The following is a 27,651-nucleotide window of genomic DNA, read 5'->3' as shown; positions in this document are numbered from 1 at the left end:
CCCCCACTGACTCCCATTGTCCCCACTTATGCTTTGAAATTCAGGCTGTACTAACAACGCAAAGGCTGGTTTTCCTTAAAATCTAATCTCTTCAGAGCAGGACAGAGTGATGGCATCGCCCTGTGACTCTGGGCGGGCTGAGGATCCTACCGTGTCTCGAGGGCCAAACCTTGAACTTGTTTTTGAGGGTGGTCAGGAGCAGCTCGCGCATTCCGCCTACCCCCTACCCCGCTCCCCTCTCTTTCAACTCTCAAACGTTTCAGACTCAGAACCTCCTTGCCTGATGTAGAATTGCCCACGGGCCTGGAAATGTGGCTTGAGTTCAGATAGACTGGTTCCTTCAACGCTTGCTCCCTGCCAGCACTTCAAGTTGAACAGGAGGTCGGAGCCCCCATCCGCCCCGAGGGCAAGCCGCGGCCTGGGACAGGGAGCGCTGCCTCCGCCCAGACCCCGCGCGTTCAGCACTCGCTGCGTGGACAGCGCCGGCTCCGCGCGGATGCCCGGCGGGCCTGGGGTGGGGGGTGCGGGCGGTGGGGGGGGGGGGATGCAGCCGGGTAGGGGAGGGAGTGCTAGGTCCAGGTCCGCCCGGCCACTCGCACCGCGCAGACCGCGCCACAGGAGGCTGCAGGACCGGCCGCGCCTCGTTTGCTCCCGCCATGGCAACACGGCAGCCCACGGAGGTTCTGCCCTCGTGCCTGCGGACGCGGGGCGCAGGCAGCCCCCGGGCCCGGCCCAAGCTCGGCGGAATCTTCCGCTGCGTGGAGGACGCTTTTGAGAACAAGACACTGCAGCTGGACGCGCTGGGAAGCGGCCGCAGGGGTCCGCGAGCAGGAGAGCCCTACAGCTGGCCACGCGGCGACCCGGAGGGACCCGGAGAGACAGACAGACACGGCCCAGAGGCTGCGGCAAGTCTCCCAGAGAGGTCCCGCGCGGCCCAGGCCCGCGGCCAACCGCAGGTAGTGGTCGCAGTGCAGAGGGGCCGGCATGGGGGCCAGTGAGAGGGGGATGCCGGCCTGGACTCCTCGAGACGCTGAATACCCACGACGGGAGGCCACTGGGGGCACGGACCAGGGGCTCGTACTCTTGCACAACCACCTAGCTCCTCCAAGGGGACGCAAGGGCCCGTGGCAGGGCCTTCCTCTCCCTGACTGGCCGAGTCTGGGCCTGAACTTCTCTATCCTGCACCGCCTTCCTCAGGCCCCGCCCTAAGGTCCTGCCTCTCTTGCCCCGGTTCTGCTTCTCTGGTCCGTCCCAGGCTTTGAGGAGCTGTCTCTTTCTCTGTGTCTCTCTGGGTCTCTTTCTGTCCCTTCTGTGTCTCTCCAACCTCCCTCTGTCCCTCACGTTTCCCGAAGCTGGCCCTGGAGCAGCCTCGCAATGAGGTGTCTCCACTGCTGGTCCCCGGCCAGCCTGGCGTTCCAATCCCTGCCCTGGGGAAGCCTCGAAGGAGCTAGACTTTGACCTGACACATCTTTCCAGACAGAGTCCAGCTTCCGGAGCGCATAAGCCTGGACTTGAGATTGGATTCAATCCCCGTGGCCTTTGGTGCCTCGGGTCACCAAGGGGCTGGTGGTGGATCCGCGGCTGGCCAGGGGCTAAGAGGGGCCTGGCAGGACGTTGCTGGACCTCTCCCACCCTCCTTCCTGGTTGCAAACTCCGCACATATACTGGTCATGACCTTTTGCAACCCTCTCCCCCTTCCCGTCCAGCAAGCGGTCGCGTCGCGGTCCTCGTGGGGCCAGGCCCTTGGCCGCTGGTCACACGTAGGGCTGGGGTAAGGGTACCATTGCAGAGCCCGGACGGGGCGGGGCTTGAAAACAGGAGCAGCTGCGGGTCGGGGGCGGGGCTGGGCCGGGGGCGGGGCCGGTAACGGAGCCGCGCGTCCCAGCGCGCTCCCACTCAGACGCCCGGCGCCCCCACGTACACGCCTGGGCTCTGCGCGTCCCCTGCGCGGCCCAGCTCCTGCACCCCCTACCGAGGACCCCCAGGCCCGCCCCGCCTGAGCCAGGCCGTGCGGGCCGACCGAGGCGGCGGCGCCGGCCGGAGGAGCAAGATGTCTTTTCAGGGCAAGAAGAGCATCCCCCGGATCACGGTGAGCTCCGCTCCCGGCAGCCGCTCCGCACCCCCTGCCCACTGCCTCCGGCCAGACCTGGCCTCCAGGCTGCGGGGAGGTCCCTCCCGGCCTCGCGCCTGCCCCCTGCCCACGAGGTCCAGCCCCCATGCTTGGCCCTGTCCCAGGGCTGTCCCTTTCCCCCGGCTCCTTCCCGCGCGCCCGCGAGCGCCGCGCTGCACCGCCTTACGGATCCCGCGCACAGGCCCAGGCCCAGGCCCTGCCGGCGTGGCCGGACCTCCTCTGCGCCAGGGGAGGGCGCGGAGCCCGGGGGTTGAGGGCGGGTGCGGGGAAGACCTGCTTGCTAAAGCACAGACGTGCCTCCCTCCCCGCGCTGGCCGGCCTCTCTGGGAGCTCTTCTTAAGGATTGGCGGGCGCTGCGGCCCTTTGTTGGCACCGCCAGCCCAGCCTCCTCTGGCCTCGAGGCGCAGAGATGCCTTTCCCCGCGCAGCCCGCCGGCCATCCGCCCCCCAGACCGCGCCGCCGCCGCGCCGGGAGTTCTTTGTCCGAGACAAAGCAGCTCGGCCCGGAGCCCCTGGCGGCCCGAATCCCTCCGTGGAGCCGGGGTTCGGAGTTCCCCGGGGAGATGAGCGCTCATTAGCCGCTGAGCAGGCGCCTTGGCAGCCCTGCTCTCGGGCGGACCCCCTCCAACACCCACACGCACGGTTGGGGGAGGTCGACCGTCCGCCCTGCGCGGCCAGGAAACAAAGCTGGCCCCTCCAGGCAGCCCGGAGCCCGGCCGAGGGAGGGAAGCAAGAGCCTGGCGCTAACTGGACCGTGCCTGGGAGCCCGCGGATTCAAACCTAACTCTGCGCTTTGCCTCAGGGGGAGGGCGATGGGGTCCGTGGGATTTCTGGCCCACTTCCCTACACACGTAGGAAGAAAGGAGCCCCCTCCTCTGCGTACTGCAGGGGGTCATGCCTCAAGGCTGGCCCAGGGTCCACCCTCATAAAGGAAGCCCTCCAGGTGCGGGGGTTGGGGGGGAATGAATCCATCTCAGGTGGGTCAGACACAAGTCGGCTGGTTTAGAGGAACTTCCACCCCATCTCCACTGTATTTCCTTCTTGGTTCCAACACTCCCCTCCACCAGGCTCCCAGATTATGAATCCAGGTGTCTGAAAACTGGGGGTGGGGGTGGGGCTTGAACAGGGGACCACAGTCTCTTCCTGCCCAAAGCCTTCTTATTCCTCTTTTTGGACTTTGAGCATGAGTTGGTCCACTGAGGGGGGGTGCGGTGGGGGGTGTCAAAGTGGGGACACTGTGGGGTGGAGGGGAGGAGGCAGGCAGGGTCTGGCTCAGAAGATGGGCAAGATGGATCACTGTGAGTGCCAGTCAGGGCTGGGCCTAGGGCCCAGCCAGCCCCAGGGGACTGGGGCTGTGGGGCTGTGCGGGATCCAGCGGGGAGGGGCCCAGGCCGCTGGGTCAGGCCTCCTTGTAGACCAGGAGTCAGCAGACTTGCACAGTGGCTCACACAGCGCGTATTTTCAGCTTTGTGGGCTGTACTGTTTCTGGTGCAACTGTTCAGCTCTGAGGGAGAGCAGTCCTAGGTGGCACGGAAGTGAAGGGGTGTGACTGCTCCAGTAGAATTTTAGCTATGGACATTGAAATGTGAACTTCATATAATTTTTATGAGTCTTGAAATATCCTTCTTTTGATATCTTTCAGCCAACATGATATGCAAGCTATTCTTGACTCCAGGCTGTACAGGGACTGGTCGAGGGCTGTGTTTGGCCTGTGGCACAGTTGGCCACCCTTTGGTAGACTGTGGGGTGATGGTTTTACCTTTAATCAATAGAAATCTGAGAATTCAGTCCAAAACGTTAGATGTTGATAAGAACAGAGAATGATGTCATAAGACTCATAAGCAGTGAATTATTTATCATCTCGTCAGCCTCTTCGAGTTCTGCTAAGTGCACTGCACAGTTTGATTTTCTTGGCATCAGGCTGATAGTGTGTGGCATGCCAGAGCCCCTGGCTAGATCCCTGGCCTGGCCTCGGGGTGGGCACCTGGGGGCCAGCCCCCCTGTGAAGTCAGCGGTCACTCCTGTCTGGTCGAGTCCCAGGGAGCGGTGAGGCTCAGGCAAGGTCACAGAAGGAGATGTCTGCAAGGCTGGGTTCTTGCCCACGTCCCTCTGCGTGTGGCTGTTCTGCTCCCTTTCCTGTTTCTCTCCATCTTTCTCCACTGGGGACAGACCATCGCCCCTGACGACCAGGCAGGTTTCTGCTACTGGCACCCACTCTGCCTCACTCCTCCCCTCCCAGACCATTAGAAGTGGGTTTATGGCTGCAGAGTGCAGGTCAGCAGCTGCCCGGGGCCGCAGCTCCCTGTGTGGAGGTGCCCCGCAGAGCTGGCCTCACTTGCTGATGCTTTGCTCACCCACTCAGTCTGCCTCCAGGCAGCACCAGAATCTGCAGTCACCCCAGTGTCTTCCTGGCCCTGCACCCCATGGCCTGTCCATCAGCCTGAACTGCCTGATGCCCAGCCTCTCTGGAGTCTGTCACATTGGCCCCATGGCCCTGGCCCCGGGCCCTCATCTCACCAGAGCTCCATCAGAAACCACTCTAGCGATGGCCCTGTTTCCATCCTAGAACAGTCTACTTGTTACACAGGCCAGTGTGATCTCTTTAACATCACACTATGCTTAAACCCCAGCTTAAGGCCCCCCCAGTGGCAGCCCATCATCTCCCCAAACCCAGCAAGTCCCAGCCCACATGCCTCCCCTCAGAAGTTTCGGGTCCCCAGTTTCCTCTCATGCCCTAAATCCGCCAGGCTCTTTCCTGCCTCAGGGCCTTTGCACGAACTGCTCCCTGGCCTGGAGTGCTGCATCAGCCCAGCATTAGCCCCTCAAACAGGCCCTTCTCTGCCTGTTAGGCATTTGTTCCTCATCTCCCATCACCCTGTCCGGTCACCCCATTTGTGCTCTTGTGTTTGTCACAGTCTCTGACAGCTAGTGTGTGCTTTCTCCTCACAGTCTGTCACCCTCCACTGGGATGTGGCCTCCCCGGGGTAGGACCCTGCCTCCCAACACCATTTTAGGCCACAGAGATTCTGGTACAAACCCAGCCTAGCTGTCAGCCGGAGCTGCCTCAGTGTGGGCGGACAAGGAGGGCAGAGCCTCCAGGCCAGCAGGACGTGTAAGACGCTGTCCATCTTCCCCCTCGGCCTGAGCTTTGTGAATTGGGTGACACGCGTGAAGATGTGAACATGATCCATTTCACTGCTGCTCACACGGATGTGGGCTTGGCCTTGGCGAAGCGGGAAGCTTGCTGGTTCGTTGATCCCTGTGCCTTTGGCAAGCCCAGACTGCCTGACCCTTAGGTGCAGGGCGTGTGCAGGGCCTGTGGGCAGCCACCCCCGAGAGCCACTGCCCCAGGGCACCCTCTGCCCCTCTAGGGGTGGCAAACTGTGCAGGCCCTGTGCTGGATTTCACACACACAGTTGTGCCCGAATGTTTCAGTCCTGATTCCAGAATAAAGGTTGTACCAACAGTGCTGTTGGGTCACTCGGTGTGGAGGAAACTTACCCATCTCTCTGTTTCTGACAGAGTGACCGCCTTCTGATCCGAGGCGGGAGGATCGTCAATGATGACCAGTCCTTTCACGCAGATCTCTATGTGGAGGACGGTTTGATAAAGTAAGTTTCTGCCTCAGCTGTCTTCACAGGTCACATGCGTGCACACTGACCCCACACTCACCCAAGTTCACTTCCAGGTGAGATCCACGTGGGTGCTTGTTTTCTTTTCCAAAACCTCATTCCCTGGAAACAGCTCCCCCCAGCCGAGCCTGCAGTGAGGGCTGAGAGCGGGACAGTGGCTTCCTCGTTCGTTGTCACAGCCTCAGTACGACTGGGGCCACAGTAGGTGCTTAATACACACTGATGAACCACACCTGTTGGCTTCTCTACTTGTATCTGTCTAGCAGCTGCAGCCTCTGGTCAGTAAAGCAGCAAGTGGACACGTAAGTGGACACACAGGGCCAGGTCCCCGTGTTGACCGTCCCAAGCTGCTGAGAGGCTGTCTCGCTCGCCGACAGTCTCCAGGGGCCGGGCCACTCACGTCTTGGCCGTACATCCCTTTCCCTCAAGGACAGGAGCCCGAGTGCGAGCTGCCCAGTGCCGCAGCGTGGCCAGGGGGCCGTTCACGCTCGATCCGGGCTCCTCCTAACAGGGAACTCTCTGTTGCTTTCAGACAAATTGGAGAAAACCTCATCGTCCCTGGGGGCATCAAAACCATCGATGCCCACGGCCTGATGGTCCTGCCAGGTGGAGTCGATGTCCACACGAGGTTGCAGATGCCAGTCATGGGCATGACCCCAGCCGACGACTTCTGCCAGGGGACAAAGGCAGCCCTAGCAGGAGGGACCACCATGATACGTGAGTGTCTCCTGTGGGCGAGCATCCTCCCACACCCCGGTCCTCCGGCCCAGGTGTCGCAGGGAGAACCTTGCCCAATGGTGTCCGCTCAGATCTGTTTCCCTTTGCCACGCCTCGCTCCAGGGCTCCTTGAGTGTCTGCTCATTAGCCCTGTTCCTCATTCTGAGTCATGCTGCCTTGGCCAGCTCTGGAATGCTCCTGGGATTTCCACGGGAGAAGATGGATGTGTGCCCAGGAATTTATTATTTCCTGGGGAGCTAGCAGCTGGCCAAGGACTAGGTTTGGACTAACCCAGGTGCCTCGGAGAAGTGCAGGGGTGTGTTGCCTGAAATGTCAGACACCTTTACCCCCGAACCTCATACATCTGAGGCTGATTTGCAGAAACTTCCTCCCCTGTCAAGAAGAGCTAAAGACAGAGCCTGTGTTTTGGGGAAAAGGATGACAAAAATACTGTTATCCTATCAACAACCCCAGAGGTACGGTTTTTTTGGTGCCGGCTCTGTGCCAGGCTCAAGCACGCCCTAACCTGCTTCTGCTCGAAAAACGCTGTGAACTCAGCAGAGAAGCCCCAGGGAACAGCCTACAAGGTGAATTCACTTGCCCACCAGGAACTTGCTCGTGGTCAGCTCGGGCCAGAACGAGCCACCAGCACGCAGCCCCTTCTCCCGCAGGCTTGAGTGCCATCAGCCCAGCAGTGCCAAGTACAGACACCTGGTCTGACGGACCAGTAGAGCCCTGGCTGCACCACAGCCCTGCTGCGTGACTTCAGGCAACTCCACACACTCTCCGGAAGTGGCTGCCCTCCTTGGAGGCAGTGCACGTAGTTGCTTTGCTGTGCTCAGCACGTGGTGAATGCTGTCACTGCTGCCGCCGGGAAGGGCTGCTCTGGGGGCTCTGTGCTACTTCACAAGTGACATTTAGGCATTGCAAAATCACGGCCCAGTGTGGCTTACTGAACTATGAAGCGGGGGTGGGGGGCACAATAATGGTCCAGCTTTTAGTTTGACTAAGGAGATGCGTCATTTCAGGCCCTTGGTCCTGCCTATCACTGGTGGCCCAGGCCGAGCAGGACATATTTGTGGTTATGTCACCCACTCCTGCCAGTGCTGAGGCAAGTTGGGAGGTGTCATGTGAGGACAGACAGAGATGCTGCAGCCCCAGGCTGGAGCTGTGACCCCCCACAGGGCGGGGCCCTGGGTTAGCCATCTAAGCTGTGGGACGCAGGGGGGACCTGTGTGAGGGTATGCTGGAGGAAGGCATGGCATTTACCAGTAACCTCAGGATGGGTGTGCCTTCCCATCGGCCGCCCCACTCTGAATTCTTTCCCTGCACCTGGCAGAAGCCGCAGGTGGCGTTTGGACATTGGATGTGAGGTTGCCAGCAGAGTGGCAGGACAGTGCAGTGGCCACGTGCACCCCCAGTTTCCCCGGGGATTGGGTAGCACTGTTCAAGGGGTGTGCAGTCAGTGAGGCACGAGGGAAATCAGTCCGGAGCATCGTTTGGGCAGGGTCACAGGTCCAGCACCACGGTCAGCGGTGCCTCCCTTCCCCATCCAGCCAGGCCTGTGTTGGAGGTTAAGGCCCTTAACTGGCACTGTCTCTTTGGGGTGTTTCCATCAGGAAGTAAGGACCTCCTCTTTCCGCCCTTTGGCCACAAGTAAGGCAGGTCCACAGCAGCCCCAGCCCCACTCAAGGTGCGAAGCCTCTCCTCTGCTTTCCTCAAACACATTCCCTGGTCCCCTGGAATAGGAAACTGCTCTCCCCCGGAGGCCCAGGTGGTTCCCCGTGGCCGGGGTGGGGGTTCCGCTGACCATGCCGTCCCCCACAGTGGACCACGTGTTCCCCGACGCGGGCGTGAGCCTGCTGGCCGCCTACGAGCAGTGGCGGGAGCGCGCAGACAGCGGGGCCTGCTGCGACTACTCCCTGCATGTGGACCTTCCGCGCTGGCACGAGAGCATCAGGGAGGAGCTGGAGGCGCTGGTCAAGGACAAGGGTGAGCGGGGCTGCGGCGGAGTCGGGGCGGCTGCGGGGCCTGGGCCCCTCCGGCCTCGGGTGGGCTCTTGTCCATCTGACCCAGGGCAGGTGGCCGGGAACCGGGGGCAGTCGGGCAAGAGCAATTTGAGGGCCTAGTCTACCCCCAAGGGTCTAGACTGAGAGGTCACCTGTGTCCCGCGTCTGGGGTGTGTCCCGTGGCCGTTCTCCTTACAAGAGGACAGCGCAGTCACAGCCGCCACCGGGGCCCACTTGTTCCTCAGCCCTGGGTGAGGGAAAGGTGCTCTACGTCTCCCTAGCATCCGAAGACCCCTTAGAGGAGAATGGCTTAGCCTTGCTGACCCCATTGCTGCCTCTGCTGAAATAGGACTGTTTATAAACACGGCTTAATTTTTTTTCTAAATCAAAAGTCCTGAAGCTAAAACCACACCAGAGTTTATAGTGGACTTGATAGAAGTTAGATGGGTGTCATAACTGATCCCTGGTGATCAACTTCGAATGTGGTCGTAGCTTCCAGCCAGGAGGCGGAGGGAGGGTCAGGGCCTGCGTGGGCTGGGAGGCCAGGACGGGCACGTGCTGGCCGCGGGGTGTGGGGAGGGGCCTGAGGAGAGTCTGTTGGGGGTGTGAGGGGCTAATGATGGTGCGGGAGTCAGGGGCTGGGGGGGCGTTAGTGAGGGGCTGTGAGGGGTCTGACCTGCACTTCCCGCAGGGGAACAATTGGTTCTTGACCCCAGAGCACAGGAGCAAGGGGGCTGGGCCGATTCCATCCCCTGTTCCTGCTGGTCAGGAGTACGTGCGGCCGAGGCCCGAGGGCTGCCTACTGGCTGGTGAGAACCTCCCTGGTCCCAGGGAGGGCCACCACCCACCGCCCCTCTGAGACCCTCCTGCCTCCTCTCCAGGCGTGAACTCCTTCCTGGTCTTCATGGCGTACAAGGACAGGTACCAGTGCACAGACGGCCAGGTAAGGCTGGGTGCCTGGAGGGGGACAAGCAGGCATCTCGGGCTGCTGCCAGGAGACGTGGCCCCACGTGCCGGGCGCTTCTCTCCCCAGATGTACGAGATCTTCAGCGTCATCCGGGACCTGGGAGCTGTGGCCCAAGTGCATGCGGAGAATGGGGACATCGTGGAGGAGGTGCGGGCGATCATTCAGGCGTGAGCGCTGATCCCGAGAACCTGAGGGAGGGAGCCTTGAACCTGAGCCAGTAGATAGCTTCCCAGGTCAAAGGGCGTTAGGGAGCCCAGGGGCTTTGGCCATAGTAGATTTTTCCGTGATTATCACACTTCTTATCATAAATGTCCCCAAACCAAAGTGCTGCTGCGTGGAGGATTCTGAGGCCAGGGTTCCCATGTCCTCCGCCCCCTGGGCTGAGGCCCCTCCACAGCTGTTCCTTCCGCCCATGCGCGCATGGGCTGGGTTGGTGGTCCTGTCCTCGGTCACAGCCCGCCCAACTCCCACCTTCCCTGCGGCCCAGAGCTGTGGGAGGGGCGCTCTCGGCCTCTGCCCTCACTCTTTGTTTTCCTGTCAGCTGCAGCGCCCACGGGTGCAGGCGAGGCGGGGCCCCGGGGAGGTTCCGGGGTTCCTGGGGGGTCACACACACACAGCACACCTCCCTGACATTCGAGACACACAGAGAGGCTTCCTGGAACAGGTCAGGCTCTGCCCCAACCCGCGATCAACAGGAAGGTGGAGACAGCCAGGGAGGGGCGCCTGGGGTTCCGGACACGGGCGCTGCCTGTGACTCCAGGGCCTGAGGCCGCGGAACGTCGAGGTCAAGCTCAGCGTACGGGACGGTGGGCAGAGTGCCGGGGGGGGACACCCCACAGTGCTGGGGTGGTTCTGCTCCCACACTCTCCACACCGAAGCTCATTTCCACTAGAGGGGCTGAGGCTCAGGCCCTTGGGATGAGGGAGCCAGCGGAGGAAGCAGCCCCACCCCTAACTGCAGACCCCTGCGTCTCCCCAGACATGCAGCCACTGGGGAAACACAGGGCAGCGAGGCTGGGGGGTCTCGTCCCCTCCCTCAGGGACCTGCGGCCTTGGGCCAGGCCTTCCCTTCTGCAAGCCCCGTCCCCTCACCCATAATTTAGGGAGCTGGGGTCACTCCCCTTCCAGGTCACCCCTCTGCTCCATTCTGAGTTCTCTGTGGTTGGTGACTCTGGGGGCCTGGAAGTCAGGGCTCATCTTGGGGAACAGGACTCGTCACCTGAGAGGTCAGGGCCCAGGGCTCATCTTGGAGTTCAGGCCTCATGGAAGAGGTCAGGGGTCAGGACCCCTCTGGGGGAGCCGTGGTCCTGGGCCATGGACTTCGTGCCCAGGTGAGGCCCTCGGGCCCTGCTCCCCGGCTGGAACGAGGTACCCCGGTGTGTGTTTAGGAGCAGAAGCGGCTGCTGGAGCTCGGCTGTCACCGGCCCCGAGGGCCACGTGCTCAGCCACCCCGAGGAGGTAGGCGTGACCTGCTCGGGGCGCTCCCCACGCCAGGGCTGGGAGCTGGCCCCTTGGCCCGGGCAGGGCTGTCATCCCGCTGCCCTCACCCGGGAGGCGTGAGTCAGAGCCCCCACCCCCGCCGTCACCCCGAGGCCTTTCTGCGAGGCTGGTCGACCCTGGGTCTGGTGGGGCAGCCGAATTCTGGGCACCGAGCCCCGGCTGAGGGCCTCTCCCGCCCCGGGTGCCCCCTCTGGGCCCCAGGGCCACACCCACCCCCTGTCAGGGGCCCCAGGGCCCTTGCGGAGCCTGAGCACCCTGGTCCCCAGGTGGAGGCTGAGGCCGTGTACCGCGCCGTCACCGTCGCCAAGCAGGCCAACTGTCCCCTGTACGTCACCAAGGTCATGAGCAAGAGCGCGGCCGACGTGGTGGCCCGAGCCAAGCGCAGAGGTGAGCATGGCAGGTGGGGTGCTGGGGTCAGCCCAGTCCTCAGCCTCCCAGGGCCCGGCTGGCTGGACCAAGGCCGTGTGCCCTCTGCCCCGGCGGCCCAGTAGGAGGCGGTGGGTCAGTGAGAGAGTCCGCGCATGCAGGCATGTCCAGGCATGGTGAGCAGTCAGCTGGCGGTGTCTCCCTGCAGGCCCCTGCAGGGGTGTGAGGGCGCGGGTACAGGGGACCCACGGTGGGAGCCCCGGGCCGGGTATCCCGGAAGCAGGGGATGAGCCATCCAGGGCCGGGAAGCAGAGGGGCAGTTGGGGCGTGAGCAGCACCGTGCTGAGGCCTGGCCCTGCTGGGGTCCGGGCGCACATGGGCCGCGGTGCCTCTCACGGCCTCGCTGCAGGGGTGGTCGTGTTTGGGGAGCCCATCACCGCCAGCCTGGGCGCCGACGGTTCGCACTACTGGAGCAAGAACTGGGCCAAGGCCGCGGCCTTCGTCACATCGCCCCCTGTCAACCCGGACCCCACCACGGCAGAACACCTCACCTCCCTGCTGTCCAGGTAGGGAGCTGCCCCTGCGGCCCCGGTGCCCTGACCCCTGCCGCTAGCAGCTCCAGGCCTCTCCCATTCAGAGAATCCACACCGATGTCCTTGCCCTCCAGTGCCCTGCACTCAGGCCCCAGCGCTGCCCTCTCTGACAGCCTCTGGCCCCCATGGGCCGTGTGGCCCAGGTTGGGGGTAGAGTGGAGCCAACAGGGCCTTTGCCAGTCAGGAAGGACAGGCCCCTGGGCTCCTCTGACCCTGGCTCTCCTCAGCGGGGACCTGCAGGTGACGGGCAGTGCCCACTGCACCTTCACCACTGCCCAGAAGGCCGTCGGCAAGGACAACTTCACACTCATCCCCGAGGGCACCAACGGCATTGAAGAGCGCATGTCCATGGTCTGGGAGAAATGCGTGGTGGGTGCAGAAGTAGGGGCATGGGGTCCCCTCCACACTGGAATTCTGCCCCGTTCATCAGAAAGGGAGGTCACTTGACCAGTGAATTCACTAACTAGAGCAGAGTTTGGAGTGGGTGGGCCCCAGGGTGTCGCCCCCTGCCCTCCATCCAGGGCTCCCCAGACATTGGGTTCTGGTCCCCCTGGAAAAGACCCCACAACGATGGGGTCCTAACATGGCCCTGGGGGAGCAGGGTCCCTGCCCCAGTAGAATTACACTCTGGGATGTCATGGTTTCCCCAGAAGGCCTGCCATTTCCTCAGATGTCCATCTCACTTGGAGGGCCCTACCTGGGGGCCTCTGTCTGCATACCCCCATCCTTGGCCCTGAGTCCTTCCCAAGGCCCTGACCCTGGTTCCTGGCCACCCCAGGGGGACTGTCATGTCCCTCAGGAACATGGACATCTTTGTGGAAATGTCCGCATTGACTTGCCTGCTTAGTGAGCAGCCTCGTGCCCAGGAAGGACCAGACCCGCAGGCGTCACTGAGATGGACCCGTCGACTCGCAGGCAGCGGGTTCTGATGCTGCCCGAGGCCTGGGGGACAGGGACCGCCTCCGCACCAGAGCCCCAAGACCAGCCCCACATGGGGTCACCCAGGCCCTCCCTCCCCTCACCCAGGCCTTCTTGCTTCCCAGGCCTCGGGTAAGATGGACGAGAATGAGTTCGTCGCCGTGACCAGTACTAATGCTGCCAAAATCTTTAACTTCTACCCACGGAAGGGGCGGGTGGCTGTGGGCTCCGATGCTGACCTGGTTATATGGAACCCCAGGGCCACGAAAATCATCTCTGCCAAGAACCACAACCTGGTGAGAGACGCAGGTTCCGTGCGGGGTCAGGCTGGGGTCTGGCTGGGAGCCACAGCGCTCCTGGGCAGGGGCAGCGGGGCGGGGAGGACGCCGGGCGAGGCCTACCCCGGCCAAGGGAAGGCTCCTCAGGAACCCGCGGGGCTCCCGAGAACACGGCTTCCTCCTGAATCCCGCCCAGCCTGCGGGGTCCGAGAACAGGAGGACGCGGGCCAGCCCCGGGGCGAGCTGAGGGCTGAGGGCTACTGTCTCCCCAGAACGTGGAGTACAACGTCTTTGAAGGTGTTGAGTGCCGGGGAGTCCCCACGGCGGTCATCAGCCAGGGCCGGGTGGTGATGGAGGACGGGGCCCTATTCGTCACCCCTGGGGCTGGCCGCTTCATCCCCCGGAAGACCTTCCCGGACTTTGTCTACAAGAGGATAAAGGCTCGCAACAGGGTAAGGCCTGAGCTGGGCAGGCGGGCGGGCGTGGAGCTCTCGGGTCTCCTCTGGGTCTGCCGACAGCCTCGGGCAGGAAAGCACAGTGGCCCCACTGCTCCCGGCCGCGTTACCAGGCAGCCCATGTGGCCGTAGACAGCATGGGAGCGAGGCACATAAAGACCCCTAGTAGCCCCTGCGCAGGCCGACGTCCACTAAACCTGGCGGAGGCCCCCCGGGAGAGCCCGCGAGCAGGCGCGCACCTTGATACAGTCAGCACTGAGGACATGCGCTTTGCACGTGACCTTGGAAGTGGGGAGCCCTTCTTCCCACGAGGGTTTGGCCAGCTGCCCGATGCCTCTGACAGGTGCCTGGGTGTCGCCCGGACCCCGTGCGGCACGGGTGGTGAGTCAGGCACGAGCACACTTGTGCTCACACGCAGTTACTGTGCACACCGGTTTGCTTTTCCCAGCCCTGTTTCCAGTTTTCTAGTGTATCTGAACTGGAGGTGACGAGGGGTGGCTTTCGGGACAGGCTGTGAGCGGGTCCTGGGGGCCAGGCATGCGTGGGTTTCTCCCTGGGAGAGTGGAGTCTGTTCTAACCAGCAGACCCCGCTGCTCCGGCTGGCAGGGCCCTCGTGGCTGCTTCCCCAGGTCTGACCTGGGAGTGCTCCAGGGTTTGAGCAGGGCGAGAGGCAGGGGCCAGGGCCGAGGGCTGGGCACCCCGACCGAGGGGAGAGGTCCAGGGCCCCCGTGGGCACTGGCCACAGGCAGCTCTGTGAGGTGGCCGACCAGCCCATGCGCAGCCACGGCACAGAGCAGGCAGAGGGGACCAGCTCCTCTTCACACACCCGGGGTGGTGGGGCCGGGTGCAGACCCAGGTCTTCAGACTCCACACCCCACACTCGCTCCTGCCTGTGCCCCCGCCCCGCTGTGACTCCCGGCCGAGGGCAGGATCAGGTCAGGACCCCAGGGTGGGCTCAGGCCTGAGGTCGTGAGTGTAAACCACGAATCCCCAGGGAGTGCCACATGGAAACAAGAATTTCTGAAGGTTTTACTTCAACCCTCGGACTGCTCATCTGTCATGGGGGGCAAACTCCCAGGAAACGGTGTCTGACTTTGGGGGCCATTCATGGAGAACAGGACCCGGGGCTTCCTGGGGACAGAGCGGGCCTGTGTGGGGGCCGTGTGGAGACCACAGAGCAGTGGGTGCTGAGGAGGCAGTGACTGTTGGGCCTGTTTTTGATTCCAGAATGAGGCCTCCTCTGCTGGGCCTCCCGTCTGAGCTGCTCCTCCTGCTCAGGGCTCTGCTGCCCAGCTTGGGGAGGGGGGGCGTGTGCGGGAAGATGTGCCCACACTCGCGCAGGGGGAGGGGTGTGTCCATGTGTGTAGGAGGGAGCGGGGAGGTCCGTGTCCACACGTGTAGGAGGGAGGCGGAGGGAGGTGTGTGTCTGTGCACTTGGGGGACGCCCACACTAGGCGTCCAGCTGCGAGGGAAGCAGGCCAGGCCCTCTTCTTCCTGGGAGCCCCCATCCTCCGCTGACGGCCAACCCAGCACCCCCTCACGCCCAGCCCTCTCGGCCCACAGCTGGCAGAGATCCACGGAGTGCCCCGAGGCCTCTATGATGGGCCGGTCCACGAGGTGATGGTGCCCACGAAGCCGGGGGGCGGCGCCCAGGCCCGTGCAACCTGCCCCGGGAAGATCTCAGTCCCACCTGTTCGCAACCTGCACCAGTCGGGGTTCAGCCTGTCTGGTGAGTTGAACCTGGGGGTGCCCAGCCTCTGTGGGACTCAAGGACCCCACGGGAGTCCAGCCTCCCAGCCCTCACGGCCCCAGCCCCAGGACTGCGTGTGAGGCGCGTAAGGAAGGGGTCTGGGTCCTTGGGGGCTCTGGTGGGTGGGCTTTGTGTGCAGCCGCCAGGCTCGGGCCTCTGGTCAGTCTTGGCTGTGCTCCCAGCATGCTGAGGGGCACAGATTCTAAGGGAAGCACTGAGCCCCAGGGTCTCCCTGCAAACCAGAGCCAGACCCTCCTCCATCTCCCCAGCCCCTGGGTGGAGGCCAACCCACCCCCGATGTCCTGTCTCCTCCCTCTCAGGGATGTGACGGCGGTCCCTGCTCCCCTCCTGGGGACGTAGGGCCAGGGCCAGATCCTCTTTGAAATGCAGTGTTGTCTTAAAGGCTAGGGTAGCCCTGTGCCATCAGGGGGCCCATGCAGGGCAAGACCCCCAGGAGGGACGGACAGGACGCACCTGGCCTGTGCTCCTCTGGACAGGCTTCTTGGAGTTTCCACCTTGACCTCCAGTCTCTGGCCTCAGCCATGGCCGTCAGGGAGCGTGTGGGGAGTGGGGGCTCTGCAGTCCTGGGCTCAGGATGCGGCCAGCCTGTCTTCGTCCCCTCCCCGACCCGCCGCTTCCACCCCCGCCATTTCCCCAGGATCTCAGGCCGATGACCACATCGCCCGACGCACGGCTCAGAAGATCATGGCGCCGCCTGGCGGGCGTTCCAACATCACCTCGCTGTCCTAGGTGCCGCGGGCCGGCGCGTGGGTGCTGCCCTGGGGGCCAGGCCCCCTCCCCACCCCCGTCACTGTCCCTTCGTTGAACCTACTTTCAAAGGTGCTTGGCCTTGCCTTCCCCTCCCCAGAAACAGTCCTCCTGGGGTCCCAGTCCTGTTACAAGGAACCCCCACAGGAGAGGCTGAGTTGGGGGGTTTCACTGCCAGGGCGAGGGGACAGCTCAGGTGGCCCTGAGCCCAGGTGCTGGGGCTTCGGGATTTCCGGGGCGGCTGGGCCAGGCCGAAAGGCTGGGGGTGCAGTGCCCTCGTCCCCGACACGGGTCACTGCTCCTCAAAGCCCCCAGCTCTTCCTCCTGCTCCCAGACGGAGGAGCAGCCTGTCCCCGCCGTCCGCCCCGCGCAGGGAGGCGTGCCCCCCTCCCCGCCCCCACTGGAGCTGCCGTGACTTCAGGGACCCGCCAGGAACAGTGTAGGGCAGCTTCCGGCGGGACTTCCGCAGACTCGTCTGCACACTTCCCAGGACCAAACCTCTGCTTCCATAGGGCCCATCTCCAGGGAACCTTAGGACCCTTTGGCTAAGATGCATTTCTTCACTATTAAGTATGCATTCCAGTAGTTTATTAGAGCAACAGTTTTGTGTGGTGAGGACACCTGGAGCCAGGAACCCGCATGCCACCCGCAGCCCAGCGGCCTCACCGGCGCTGTGCCTGAGTCCCACGTGAATCAGGTCGATTAAAGGCATCTGGGCTGGAAACCGCTGGCGTGTGGAGAGCCCTGACTTCTCTGCCCCTACGCCATCCCCCGGGGGTTCAAGCATGGGACCCTGGGGAACACCCTGCAGCCCCCAGACCTGTCTTCGTGCACCTTCGAAGCTGGACTTACAACCACAGGCAGGGCTGTGCTTGGCCTCCGGGCTGGGGCCGGGGCTGGGCTGGGTCTGAGCTGTGGGGAAGGGCCTTGCCTCTCAGTGAAGGGGGCCCAGGCCTGCAGATCAGAGACAGCCAGACATTCAGAGGGAGCGGACCAGCAGGGAGGCCCCCCACCCACATTCTGACCCAGCAGGCCGGGGGCAGCACAGGGCCTGGGGCGCTCCCACAGCCAGCGGGTGGCAGGGGAGGAGGTGGGGCCTGGGTCCTGCCCCCTTAAGGCAGAGTGGCCCAAGTTCTGATCCAGACCCCTGGACTGCGCTGCCCCAGAACCTTCCAGAAGATGGAGCTGCTGGCCTCAGCCCCGTTCTCAAAAGTGTGCCTGTTCTGTGCCCCAGGTGTGGGGCACTCCCAGGGTGCGGTCTTTGCCCCAAGAGCATGGGGAAGGGTCGAGGTCAGCACCCCCACCAGGTGTCCATTCCCAGTGGTGACTGGGGGGCGGTCCAAGCCGTGTCCTCTGGGGGAGCACAGACAGCCCCGCCTTTGCATCCAGGCCTCTCACGTGCTACGCTGGACCAGGGCAGCCCCCTGGAGAAGGTCTGTCCTGGGGCTCTGCCGCGTTCCTGGGGGCTCCCTCTGGCTCAGATGTGCTGGTCAGTGTCACCTCAGAGCCGGCTTCCTGGGGCTCCACTGAGGCCACTGCCCACTGCACCCACGTGCACCCCACTGGAAGACAGGACGGCTGGGAGCCACACCCACATCCCTGCCACTGACTCGGAGACAGCCATGCTGTCCCCAGGGTCTCAAAAACACACACTGGGATGTACATGTTTACACAGAGCCCCACGCCTCCCCCCACCCAGTTCCTGCCTCTGACGTCACCAGAGACCCAGAACATTCTCTGGGGGTCGTGCACCCACAGGGTGTCGTGCAGCTCTGGCTTCCCCGGTGCTACCTGGGCCCTGTGTCCCCCGAGTGGGCTTGCTGGGCGTGCTTCCGACTTTAACTCCCTGCGCCCAGGTGGGGGGCAGTGGACTGTTCAGCTCCGCCAGCTCTTCCTCCCTCAACACAACCCGGGCGTTTTACCAACACCTTGGCCCTGCCACCACCACCGCCACCGCCACTGCAGGTCCTGCCCCAGGTTCCCTGCCCAGCTCCGCCTCAACCCTTCAGTGGCCTTAGGGCTCCGGGGGCAGGAGACAGACAACCCCGCCAAGGCCAACAACCAGGCTCCAAGGCGCTGCCCTGGAAGGAGCCGCCCCGGCGCCCGCACAGACGTCCTCTGCGAAGCCGCAGGCACAGAGTGCGCAAGCCCCCGACACCAAGCGGCCCTTGTGTGGGGACCCTTAGAGGCGGGAAGTGTAGAGAGCGCGGCAGAAATCACCAGAACAGTCTGGGTCTCTAGAAAACATTCTTCACACCCACGACCCTCCCCACTTCGAAGTACAAGAAGCCGGTGGACCCTGGGCCGCCCCACTGGCTCCGGGCAGCAGGCTCACGACGGCGGGCAGCTGACAGCGGGGACGCGGGCCATGGACAGCTGACAGGTGGCCGGAGACCAGAGCGCCTGTCCCACCACGCGGCCCATGCAGGGGCCACCAGGAGAGTCCACGCAGGTGGCCACGTGCCCCCTCCACCGTGACAGGTGACTGGAGCGGCCTGTGGCGCCCACCCTCCTTGCCCACCGCTCTCAGCCGCACCAACAGCCGCTTGTCACCATGTGCCACTGAGAGCCAGGGGCAGGCTCAGCGGTCAGACTGCGCCAGTGAAAATTCGGCCAGGGCCTGTGTTTGGACGTGCCAGGCTCCTCGGCTGGGAAAGTCCACGCTGGGCCTCGCCCACTGCCCGCCGCCCGCCGTCCAGTCCCTCTGGAGGCCTTGAGTCTCCAACGTGACCTGAGTTACCTCCACGGGCTGGGGGGCTGCCTAGCCGCTCCCAGCTGAGGGGCAGATGGAGCCGCACACGGGCAGGGCGGGGCGCATCCCCTCGCCGCCTGCTGCCTCGCTGGGCTCGGGCGCAGGCCGGGTCTCACTCACGGGGTCCTGGCTCCTCTTCAGCCTGGTGGGGGGACACAGGGAGGGACTTCATGCAGCCTCACCGGCAGCCCCAGACACTGCTCTCTGGCCCAGGACCTGTCCCTTAGGACCACACGCCGGGCATCTCTGACTGAGCAGAAGCCCCTCCGGCCACACTGGCACGGCAGGGAGCTGAGAGCGAAAGGGGCCAGCCGAGGGTGTGCAGGCACATGGGCCGTTCAGCCCAGCACCCTCTGTCTGGCTATCTGTGGCCCTTGGGCTGGGAGCTGCGGGGCTGGTGAGTCTCAGTCCCTTTCCAGCCAGAAGCTACAAGGAGACCTAGTTTAAGTGCAGGTTCTATGGGTTGGCAATTCTGGAACAAAACTTTCCAAAGAGCTTGGCCAAGTCTTGTTATGACCCAGGCCTCTGACCTCTAGGATGGTGTCCAGTGTCCGCACATCTTGGTCACCAAGGCAAAACAGAGCACCTGCTCTCCTCCCAGGCCAGAGCTCAGAGTCACCTCCTCAGAGTCCCTCTGCGCCTCCCCCTGCCTCCCCTCCCCCGGGGCCCTACAGCACTGGGACTCCTCCCTCCACCATGGCATGTGTCTTAGCTATCTATGGCCTGTCACCTCCCTGCCGGCCAGCTGTGCGCTTTCTGCCCCACGATCCCTGGCACTCATAAAGGTTTGCTGAATGACTGAGTGAGGGATGAGAGTTGATGTGACTGCAGGGGCCGCCCAGGAGGTCAAGTGCCTCAGCGGGGCAGGCCACCAAGTGTCGCCCAGGAGACTCCGGCCATTGGCTGAAAGTGCCCAAGTTCAGAACAGAACGCTCCCAAGGAGCCCCTCCCCACAAGCCTGAACAGGGACCTCCCATGGCCGCCACTCCCCGGGGAGGGCAGGGGTCAGGGGCCCCGGCTCCGCCAATGCCACGTGGCTGCTGAGAAAATGCCAGCCCAACCCCCGAAATCCCCTGTGCCCTCGTTGCCGCCCCCACGCACACACTCACTTTTCTCTGTTAAAAATCACAAAGTCCTGCTGGATTGCATCAAGGCAGTCCTGAAGGTAGTCATTCTCCTGTTAGCCAGAAAGACACAGAAATGAGTGTAGTGGATGCCACCAGGTTCCCTCGCGTCCCTCAGGTGGGCTCCTGGGCATCCCTGGTCTGCTTCTCCGTGGCCTTCTGAGAAGCTTGCCTTTGGGCTCTTGGGGAACTCTGCCCTCAGGCAGCTGGAGCCCAAGGGAGTCTGCAGCTCCCGGTGACCTTAGCCTCCGACAGAAGAATGCCCTGGCTCAGAAGCCCGACCCCTGCCTCAGGGTGGATGCTGTCTGGGCCTCAATGTCTGCAGAACCAGGCTGGTCTGGAAGTCATACCTCCCATGGCTCCATCCCCTCCCCCCACCCCCTACTGGGTCCTCCCGGTCACTTGTCCTTGGTGCACAAATCCCATCTCAGGGTCTGCTTCCGGGAAGCTAAGGAGGTCGGTGGTGCCCTGGGTTCACGCTCCTGTTCTCTGTCATGACACAGGTCAGAAAGAGACTTGCTCGCCCAGACATCCAGGTCACCCACCACGCTGACAGCAGGAAGTTAATTCGATCAATGAGCAGGAGGTGGCAAGTCCTCAGAGGCCCTGGTCAGACACTCCCCAGGGTGGGGAGAGAAATCCTACAAGGAGCCAAGAGCCTGCTCTACTGGAGCGTTGTCTAGGGGTCTGGCGATACAGGGTCGTGCTGGGACCCCCCCCCCCCGCCAATGCAAAGAGGAGCCATGTGACCCAGCACCTCCTTCCACAGAAGCAGCACAGGCTGCGGCAGGCTTATGTGGGTCTTTCCCCCTCTGATGACTGCCTGGCGCACCGGACATCACGAGGGCTTCCACTCGGGCTGGTGGGTCATGACTGTTCCCAGCCGTGGGTGGCTCTGAGGATGGGTCTGCCTGCCCCGTCTGTGGTTCCCTCCCGTCTCCTCGCACGGGTGCACAGCCTGTGCCAGGTGGCACCCCCGTGGAGACTTGAGGGGACCTCTCTGCAGATCTCCGGAGCCGTCTCTCCTCTCTGCTACCTGCCTGGCACCTTGTCCCCACCGCCGCGGAGTCCCCGTCAGGGCAGGGGTAACGGACCTGACTCATCAAGAAGGGGCGGGGCTTCTGCACCAAAACCGCCAGGTAGTCACGTGGCCGCCACCTTCCCTGGCTCAGTGTGGATGCTAGGTGCACACGTGCACAAGCTCCAGCCTGCAAAGGTCCCGCGACCAGAGGCTCAGGCCACTCAGGGGCAAGGGGCAAGGTCATGCTAGGAGGTGAGCCCCTGAGACATGGAGTCCAAAGGGGGTGCAGGACGAGGGTGAGGAGGCATGAGAGTGGGAACGGCCCTGGGGGGCTGCCGAGGGCAGGGCTGCGGCTCACCCCACTACCCTTTCTCACCAGGTTCTCCCAGGACGAGAGGGGGTCTGAGTGGACCATGTGAAACCCGAGACGCGCCCCACGGCCCCTCCTCTTTCTGAGCCCCATGGTGTGCTATTGGCAGGGGGCCCTAAACTGTGCCTGTGCGCCCCATGCAGCCCTGGGGCGCTTCCCTCTGACGGCACACCCCCGTGGCCCAGGGGAAAACGCCGTCCCTCTGGGCCCCTCGCTGACACCCGCTGGGTGTCCGCGGCAGGAAGGCCCCGCTCCCTGAGGACGGAGCCCACACGCAGAGTGCCTGTTCTGGGTGCACCTCTGAGTAAACCCTCGCACATAACCCTCAGGGCAGACATTCCCGAGCCCCTGTCAGTGCTGACGCCCACAGCATCTGGCCGCAGATGTCACCCCAAGTGGGAAGTGACAAAGGACTTGGGCATGGAGACCAGGCTCCAGTCCCTAACTTTGTTGCAAACAACCTGCTGAGCAGTGATTCCCAAACCTGTCAAATTCCCTGGAAATGCACGGGGCCTGGAGAGTGGACCAATCACAAAATTACAGGCTGGAGGACTCACACTTCCTGACCCGGAAACTCACGAGCGCTCCCTAGTCACCAGGGCGGCGTGGACCAGTGGGTCAGGCGTTCACGTTCAGATCAGTGGGACAGTAAATAAACCCCTACGTTCATGGTCAATTAATTTCTGAAAATGACGCCGAGCAATTCAGTGGAGGAAATAAGAGTCCTTTCAACAAACAGCACCTGGACAACTGCATGTCCACGTGCAAAAGGATCAGGTTGGACCCCCACCTGACACCACCCACAAAACTAACTCACAGCAGGTCCTAGACTGAAACGTGGGAGAAAAACTGTCACTTAGAAGAACGCACAGGAGAGCACCTTTGTGATTTTAGGTTCGGCGGCGGTTTCTTAGAATTGACACCAAAAGCACGAATGAAGAGAGAAGGACAGACACATGGGACTCCATCGAAGCCAAGAACTTCTGCTGCAGGTGATGCCTTCCGGGAAGGAACAAGGGGCCACCAGAACAGAAGGAAACCTCTGCACATCGCCGAAGGCATTTATTTGCACGCAGAACATGTAAACGAATAACGCCTATCAGTCAACAATGAAAAAGACAAGCAGGGAACGTGCTTTCGGCTCTTCCACGTCAAGAACCGGGAAGCCGTCCCTCCCGGGAAAAAGCTGGACCAGCGGGAAACAGCTCCGCACCTGCAATGCCGCTGCTGGACACCAGGGGCCGCCAGCAGCAAACCGGCGGGAGGTGGGGAGGCTGAGCCAACACACCTGCTCCCTGAGAAGTCGAGGTTTCCAGGGGGAGACCCCAACCCCGGCCCCTCAGCGCAGTGAGGAGGGGCTGACGCACGTCTCTGCCTAGGACCGGTGCCTGGAGCGGCACAGGGCCCACCAGGTGTAGGAGACTGCAGCCCAGGGCGACCCCGAGGGCTCCGCCAGGTCCAGGGGCAGGGAGGCTGCCAAGCGTGCACAGCGTGACCCCCACCATCCACACCTGCATCCCCGGCAGCGTTGTGAGCACCAGCCGTACCCCGGGAACAGGTTCAGGCTGGATCCCCTGCTCCGTGGGCACCGACCCGCTCCAGAGAAGAAGGCGACACGGGGCAGGTCGGGGGTTGTGACAGGTTAAACTGTACCCCCCAAGGGGGTCCTAGCCCTGCACCCTGGAACGGGGGTTGAAGTCCCTGCAGCTGCCACCAGTCCAATGAAGGGCAGATCATCCTGACTAGCGGTCCTGCCCGGTGTGACTGCGGTGCTTGTGGGAGGACCAGGCAGACACGTAACGCACGTGCGCACACACACGCACGCACACGCACGCATGTGCGCACACACGCACGCAGGAAGACGGCCCGTGACCACGGAGGCAGAGCCTGGCCCGACGGCCACACCAGAGCTGGGCGAGGCAGGAGGACCCTCCCCAGGCTGCCCTGGCCACGTCCCCCCACACGGAGGAGGGAGCGTGGGGCAGGGGGCCGGCAGGCGCGCGCAGCCGGCCCGCACTCACCGACTGGGAGCTGTCTCTGCTGCTGTCTCGCGACCTGTTCTTGGCCAGGCGCTTCTTCTTCTTGTGCAGCGGCCTCGACTCCAGGATCATCTCCTCCAGCTCGAAGGTGGGGTCGCAGTGCAGGCGGCCTTTCTGTGGAGGACGGGGCGCTGAGCCCGGCCTGGGCCTGCCCGCCTGCCCTGTCCGCCCCGTCCGCCCCACCCGCCCACCCGGCTGCAGGCTTACGTTGGGCACGAAGCCAGGTTCCACCTTCTTTTCGCTGAGCTCGGCCCACAGCACGCCGGCCAGCGCCGGGGCCGCCTGCACGTCCCGCAGGCTGGACACGCGGTGCTTGGGGTCCACAGTGAGCAGCTGGAACAAAGCTCCTGTCAGCCGGTGCCCAGGCCCAGTCCTGCCCGGCACTCGGCCCAGAGAGGCTCCCCCCGGATCCACCAGCAGCCGGCAGCTGCAGCCTGGCTAACTGCTCTCCTGAACTGGCTCAGAGCAGAGACAGGACAGGACCAACGTCACAGCCCCAGGACCTGCACGCCTGGCCAGCATCACAGCAGTTGGGTCTCCCCACCCAGACTAGGGACGCCGTCCGAGGCTTCCTGGCTTGGCAGGCATGCAGCTCGTCCCCCTGCCCCACCTGGGTCTCTAGGGGCCGAGGTCCCACCTTATGAGCCACCAGGGCAGCTGTGGGCGCAGCTGCGTGGAGTGAAAGCTGTGTTAAGGCCCATCTCAGGGGTGGGGGGGCCGTACCGGCTTGGCTACGGCTCCAGGGCCAGAGGTCTGCAGCCAGCGGCCAGGAGACGGGAGCTGGGAGTGGGCCGGCCACGTGCGCCCAGCCCACCCTCCCACAGTGATCCTGACCCGGCTTCAATGCACCGGTGTGTCCGAGGTGCGGCTCTGCGAGTGGAGAGCTTCGCAGGCCAGCCAAGGAGCAGCCTCCAGCCCAGCCTGGGACACCAGCGGGAGGCACTCGGACCACGACACCACAGCCCCAGGTCCCTGCCAGGCTGGGGTCCCCTGGGCTGCTGCAGATGCGTGTTCAGGACCTGGGGTGTGCAGGGGGTTCTGGGATCCTCTCTGCTTGCTCCCAGTGGGTGGGCTGGCCAGGCCGCTGGCAACGGGCAGTGGCTTCCCACTTCCAACGACAGGAGAGGGGCAGAGGACACTACAGCAGAGCGGGCCCAGCCCCCGCCCCACACCCCCCTCCAGCACACACGATGTGGCCACCTGCCCCAGGGTTACCTCTCCGCACCTGAGTTTGGGCAACTTGAAATGGAACCAGGCTGTGAGGATTAAATTAGATCACGACACACCTGATTCCACTCACGCCAGCGCGCATGCAGGCCGAGCTACCATGAGGACAGAGCCAGGCTAGGCCGGGAGCCTGGCCGGAGAGGGATGCGAGACACAGAATGCAGGAACCAGGGGCCCTCCCCAGACCAGGGTCTCCACGCGGCCCACCCTCAGGACAGGATGCGCGGTCCAGCCCCCGTGACCGGCCAGCACAGGCACTCCAGGGCGGGGAGGCGGGAGGGAGCTCACCTTCCGCAGCAGGGCCACCATCTCCTTGGACCAGGTGGGGACATACTGGACACTCACAGTGCTGAACAGCTGCACCAGGGAGTCCACGGCGTTGCTCGAGTGGATGTCGTAGGGCCTCTGGGGCAGGGCAGGCAGTGCTGCCCTGGGTGCCTCCCCAGGGCCCCAGCCCTACACTCCCCACACCCAGACAGGCACAGGGAAGAGCCGCGAAGGCAAAGCCTGCGCCGCAGCCAGAAAAACGGCCAGAAATGACCAGAGAGGCCGCCAGTCAGCTGGGGAAGGGAGCCCAGCACCCCGGAGGTCTGGGCCCAGTGGGTCGTCTAGAGGGCAGAGGGGCCGCCTTCCTCAGGGCAGTGGCCAGGGCCTCAGAGGCCCCCACAAGGGGTGGGACAGCAGCTGGAGCCCAGGCAAGGCCACTCCAGGGACCCGCTCGCACAGGAACCTCCCAGGAAGCCTGAGGGGGCAGCCCTGCTGGACAGTCCTCTGCCCGGCCCCGCTCCGGCACATCCTCACTGACTGCGCAGACACCCCTGAGCACCCGGGGGCGGGAGCTGCCTCATCCCCCCGGCACAAGGGCCGCATACCCATCCACGCAGCAGCTCGTAGGCCATCACGCCCACCGACCACCAGTCCACCTCGAAGGAGTAGCCGGTACCACCGTTGACGAAAGACTGGAAGATCTCCGGAGCTTTCCAAAGGGGGAGAGAGCAGCTGAGCACCCCGACGGCAGGTCCAGGACCACAGGCCCGGCTGCCGCGGGCCCAGGGCTGCCCCCCCCAGGCCACGCCCGAGACCAGGCTGCCCCAGAGCCAGACTGGGAAGCCGCCCACTGCAGTCGGCCCGCCCCTCCCCCCAGCCGCCTGGTTCAGACCCAGGTCCCACAGCCCGCCGGGGGCGAGGGCTCTCTCGCTGTCCCACAAGTCACAGCCACCACTGGACTCTTCCGTACAGCTCAAGCACGGCTGCTCTTAACGGCCCGACCCAGTACCTTTAGGGAAGCAGCCCGACCCCTCCAGCCACAGGGCAGCGCGGGCGGTGGGCTCACCCATGTAGGGCTTGGTCCCGGCCAGCGCGGTAGCCCTCTCGCCATCCTTTATGATGGTGGCAATGTTGAAGTCGGTCAGGTGCGCGTGTCCTGTGAGGAAGGAGGACGGTGTGTCTGTCCCACTGGCTTGGGGACACGTCCTGCGGGCAGGGCCTCGCGGCACGGGGGTCTGTGGCCCCACCTTGCTCGTCCAGGAGAATGTTGTCGGGCTTCACGTCCCTGTAGGAAGAGCAGGAAGCGGGGGGATGAGTCCAGACATTCTGCAGGGATGCGGGGTCCCTCGAGGGCCCCCCAGCAGAGGCCGGGGAGGGGGCTGGGGCCTAACACCCCCGCCCCACCCCACCACCCCCGGCAGAGCTGGGCAACACCAGCCACTGTTACTGTTGGGGAGCTGCCTCCAGCCCACCTCCTGAGGCCAGACAGTGGGGAGAACACCCAGCACTGGACGCTGAAGGGTGCCAGAGGCCCCAGAGGACAACAGTCCCCCTGCCCAGGTCCCCCAGGCCGGCCCCTCTCCCAGAGCCCCGGCTGCACAGAGCTGTTGCTTTGGGGTCTGAGGCTTCATCAGCCGGCCTCCAGCCGCGTCTTACTGCCTCGTGCTCCGTAAAGTCCGGTGCCTGAATCAGGACCAGAGAGCGGAGTCCCCGAGGCAGAGGCAGAAATTACGTCTATTTCGCTTTATAATATTCCACGTGGGTTTTTTTTTTTTGTTCTGTGAAGGCAGCCTTATCTTCCTAATTTCATCTGCCTTCGGGTAATGTTACAATCAGTTTGAATTCACCAGGGACGTGGCAGTGGGCAAAAGGGCACCTGCCCAGCGGTGGCCAGGACCCTGCAGTGGACCTGACCAGGTGAAGGCCACCCCGATGAAGGCCAACCGTCTCCGTGCCGGCCTCAGCTGGGGCTGCTCAGACACGACCCAACCTCAGGTGGACGTCACCTGTGCAGCTGGGGGGCTGGCCTGGGAACCAGGCACCGATGGCCCAGGTGCCACACCTGGGGGCAGGTCCGCAGTCAGGCGTGTGCAGGGAGCCCCCCATCAGGCGTGCGCAGGGAGGCCCCTCGTCAGGTGTGTGCAGGCAGGGCCCCCCCGTCAGGTGTGCGCAGGGAGGCCCCCCCCACTGTCAGGCATGTGCAGGGAGGCCCCCCCATCAGGCGTGCGCAGGGAGGCCCCCCGTCAGGTGTGTGCACACCTGTGGATGATGTGCTGACTGCGCAGGTAGTCAAGGGCCAGCGCCATCTCACAGATGTACAGCCTCACGGTGTCCTCGGAGAACTGGACGTTCTGCTGCAGGTGGTAACGCAGGTCTCCACCCAGGAGCAGGTCCACCACCATGAACATGTCCTCCTCGTCCTGGAAGGAGTACCTGTGGGCGCCGGGGGAGGGCCTGGCACGCGCACGGCAGGGGCTGGACGCACAGCTGCTGCCATGCCTGATAAGCGTCCTCCTCAAGGGCCCTAGCCCCAGTGCCACCCCTCAATGAGCACCCCAGAGCGGGGTCCTGCCCAAGATGCTGACTCCACCTCTGCTCAGGGGCTGCCCGGAGCCAGGACCCTCGGGAAGGACAGAGGGGCCGGTCCCGGCGGGAGGCACTCGGCTGAGGCAGAGACACCGGTGAGGGGCCAATGGAGAGTGGAACACAGCACCGTCTCTGGGCCATTTCCCTGCTGCTCTGGTTTCCTATTCTCTAAAAAAGGGGTTA

General features: G+C 63.9%; 2 protein-coding genes across 9 annotated transcripts in view; one reads left to right on the top strand and one right to left on the bottom strand.

Moving 5' to 3' along the window:
* The first annotated feature begins 1,854 nt into the window (after window positions 1-1,854).
* DPYSL4 (dihydropyrimidinase like 4) lies at window positions 1,855-16,806 on the top strand. The gene is given in 15 exon segments (XM_032490624.1): window positions 1,855-2,089; window positions 5,653-5,741; window positions 6,295-6,479; window positions 8,307-8,471; window positions 9,370-9,431; window positions 9,522-9,602; window positions 10,843-10,869; window positions 10,871-10,912; window positions 11,221-11,341; window positions 11,730-11,886; window positions 12,141-12,282; window positions 12,957-13,127; window positions 13,382-13,561; window positions 15,128-15,293; window positions 15,973-16,806. Coding segments are annotated over 15 exon segments (1,719 nt in total). The 5' UTR covers window positions 1,855-2,050; the 3' UTR covers window positions 16,065-16,806.
* A 1,509-nt stretch (window positions 16,807-18,315) lies between these two features.
* Window positions 18,316-27,651, bottom strand: part of STK32C (serine/threonine kinase 32C) — a 76,395-nt gene continuing 67,059 nt past the window's right edge. For 5 of the 8 annotated variants that reach the window (XM_032490620.1, XM_032490616.1, XM_032490619.1 and 2 more), the window contains 9 exons: window positions 27,142-27,315; window positions 26,130-26,167; window positions 25,949-26,038; window positions 25,488-25,591; window positions 24,904-25,020; window positions 23,596-23,721; window positions 23,371-23,502; window positions 19,944-20,011; window positions 18,316-18,976 (listed from right to left, as the gene is read on the bottom strand). In XM_032490620.1, coding sequence (XP_032346511.1) covers window positions 18,844-18,976; window positions 19,944-20,011; window positions 23,371-23,502; window positions 23,596-23,721; window positions 24,904-25,020; window positions 25,488-25,591; window positions 25,949-26,038; window positions 26,130-26,167; window positions 27,142-27,315 — 982 coding nt within the window. In that variant the 3' untranslated portion in view covers window positions 18,316-18,843. Of the gene's footprint in view, window positions 18,977-19,943; window positions 20,012-23,370; window positions 23,503-23,595; window positions 23,722-24,903; window positions 25,021-25,487; window positions 25,592-25,948; window positions 26,039-26,129; window positions 26,168-27,141; window positions 27,316-27,651 lie in introns of those variants that run through there. The other 3 variants (XM_032490617.1, XM_032490618.1, XR_004323705.1) reach the window with 3 other exon arrangements.

Source organism: Camelus ferus, chromosome 11 (genome assembly GCF_009834535.1).
Source record: "Camelus ferus isolate YT-003-E chromosome 11, BCGSAC_Cfer_1.0, whole genome shotgun sequence".
NCBI lineage: Eukaryota > Metazoa > Chordata > Mammalia > Artiodactyla > Camelidae > Camelus > Camelus ferus.
Note: the sequence above shows the minus strand (reverse complement) of the source record. Positions and strands in the feature narration are given on the sequence as shown.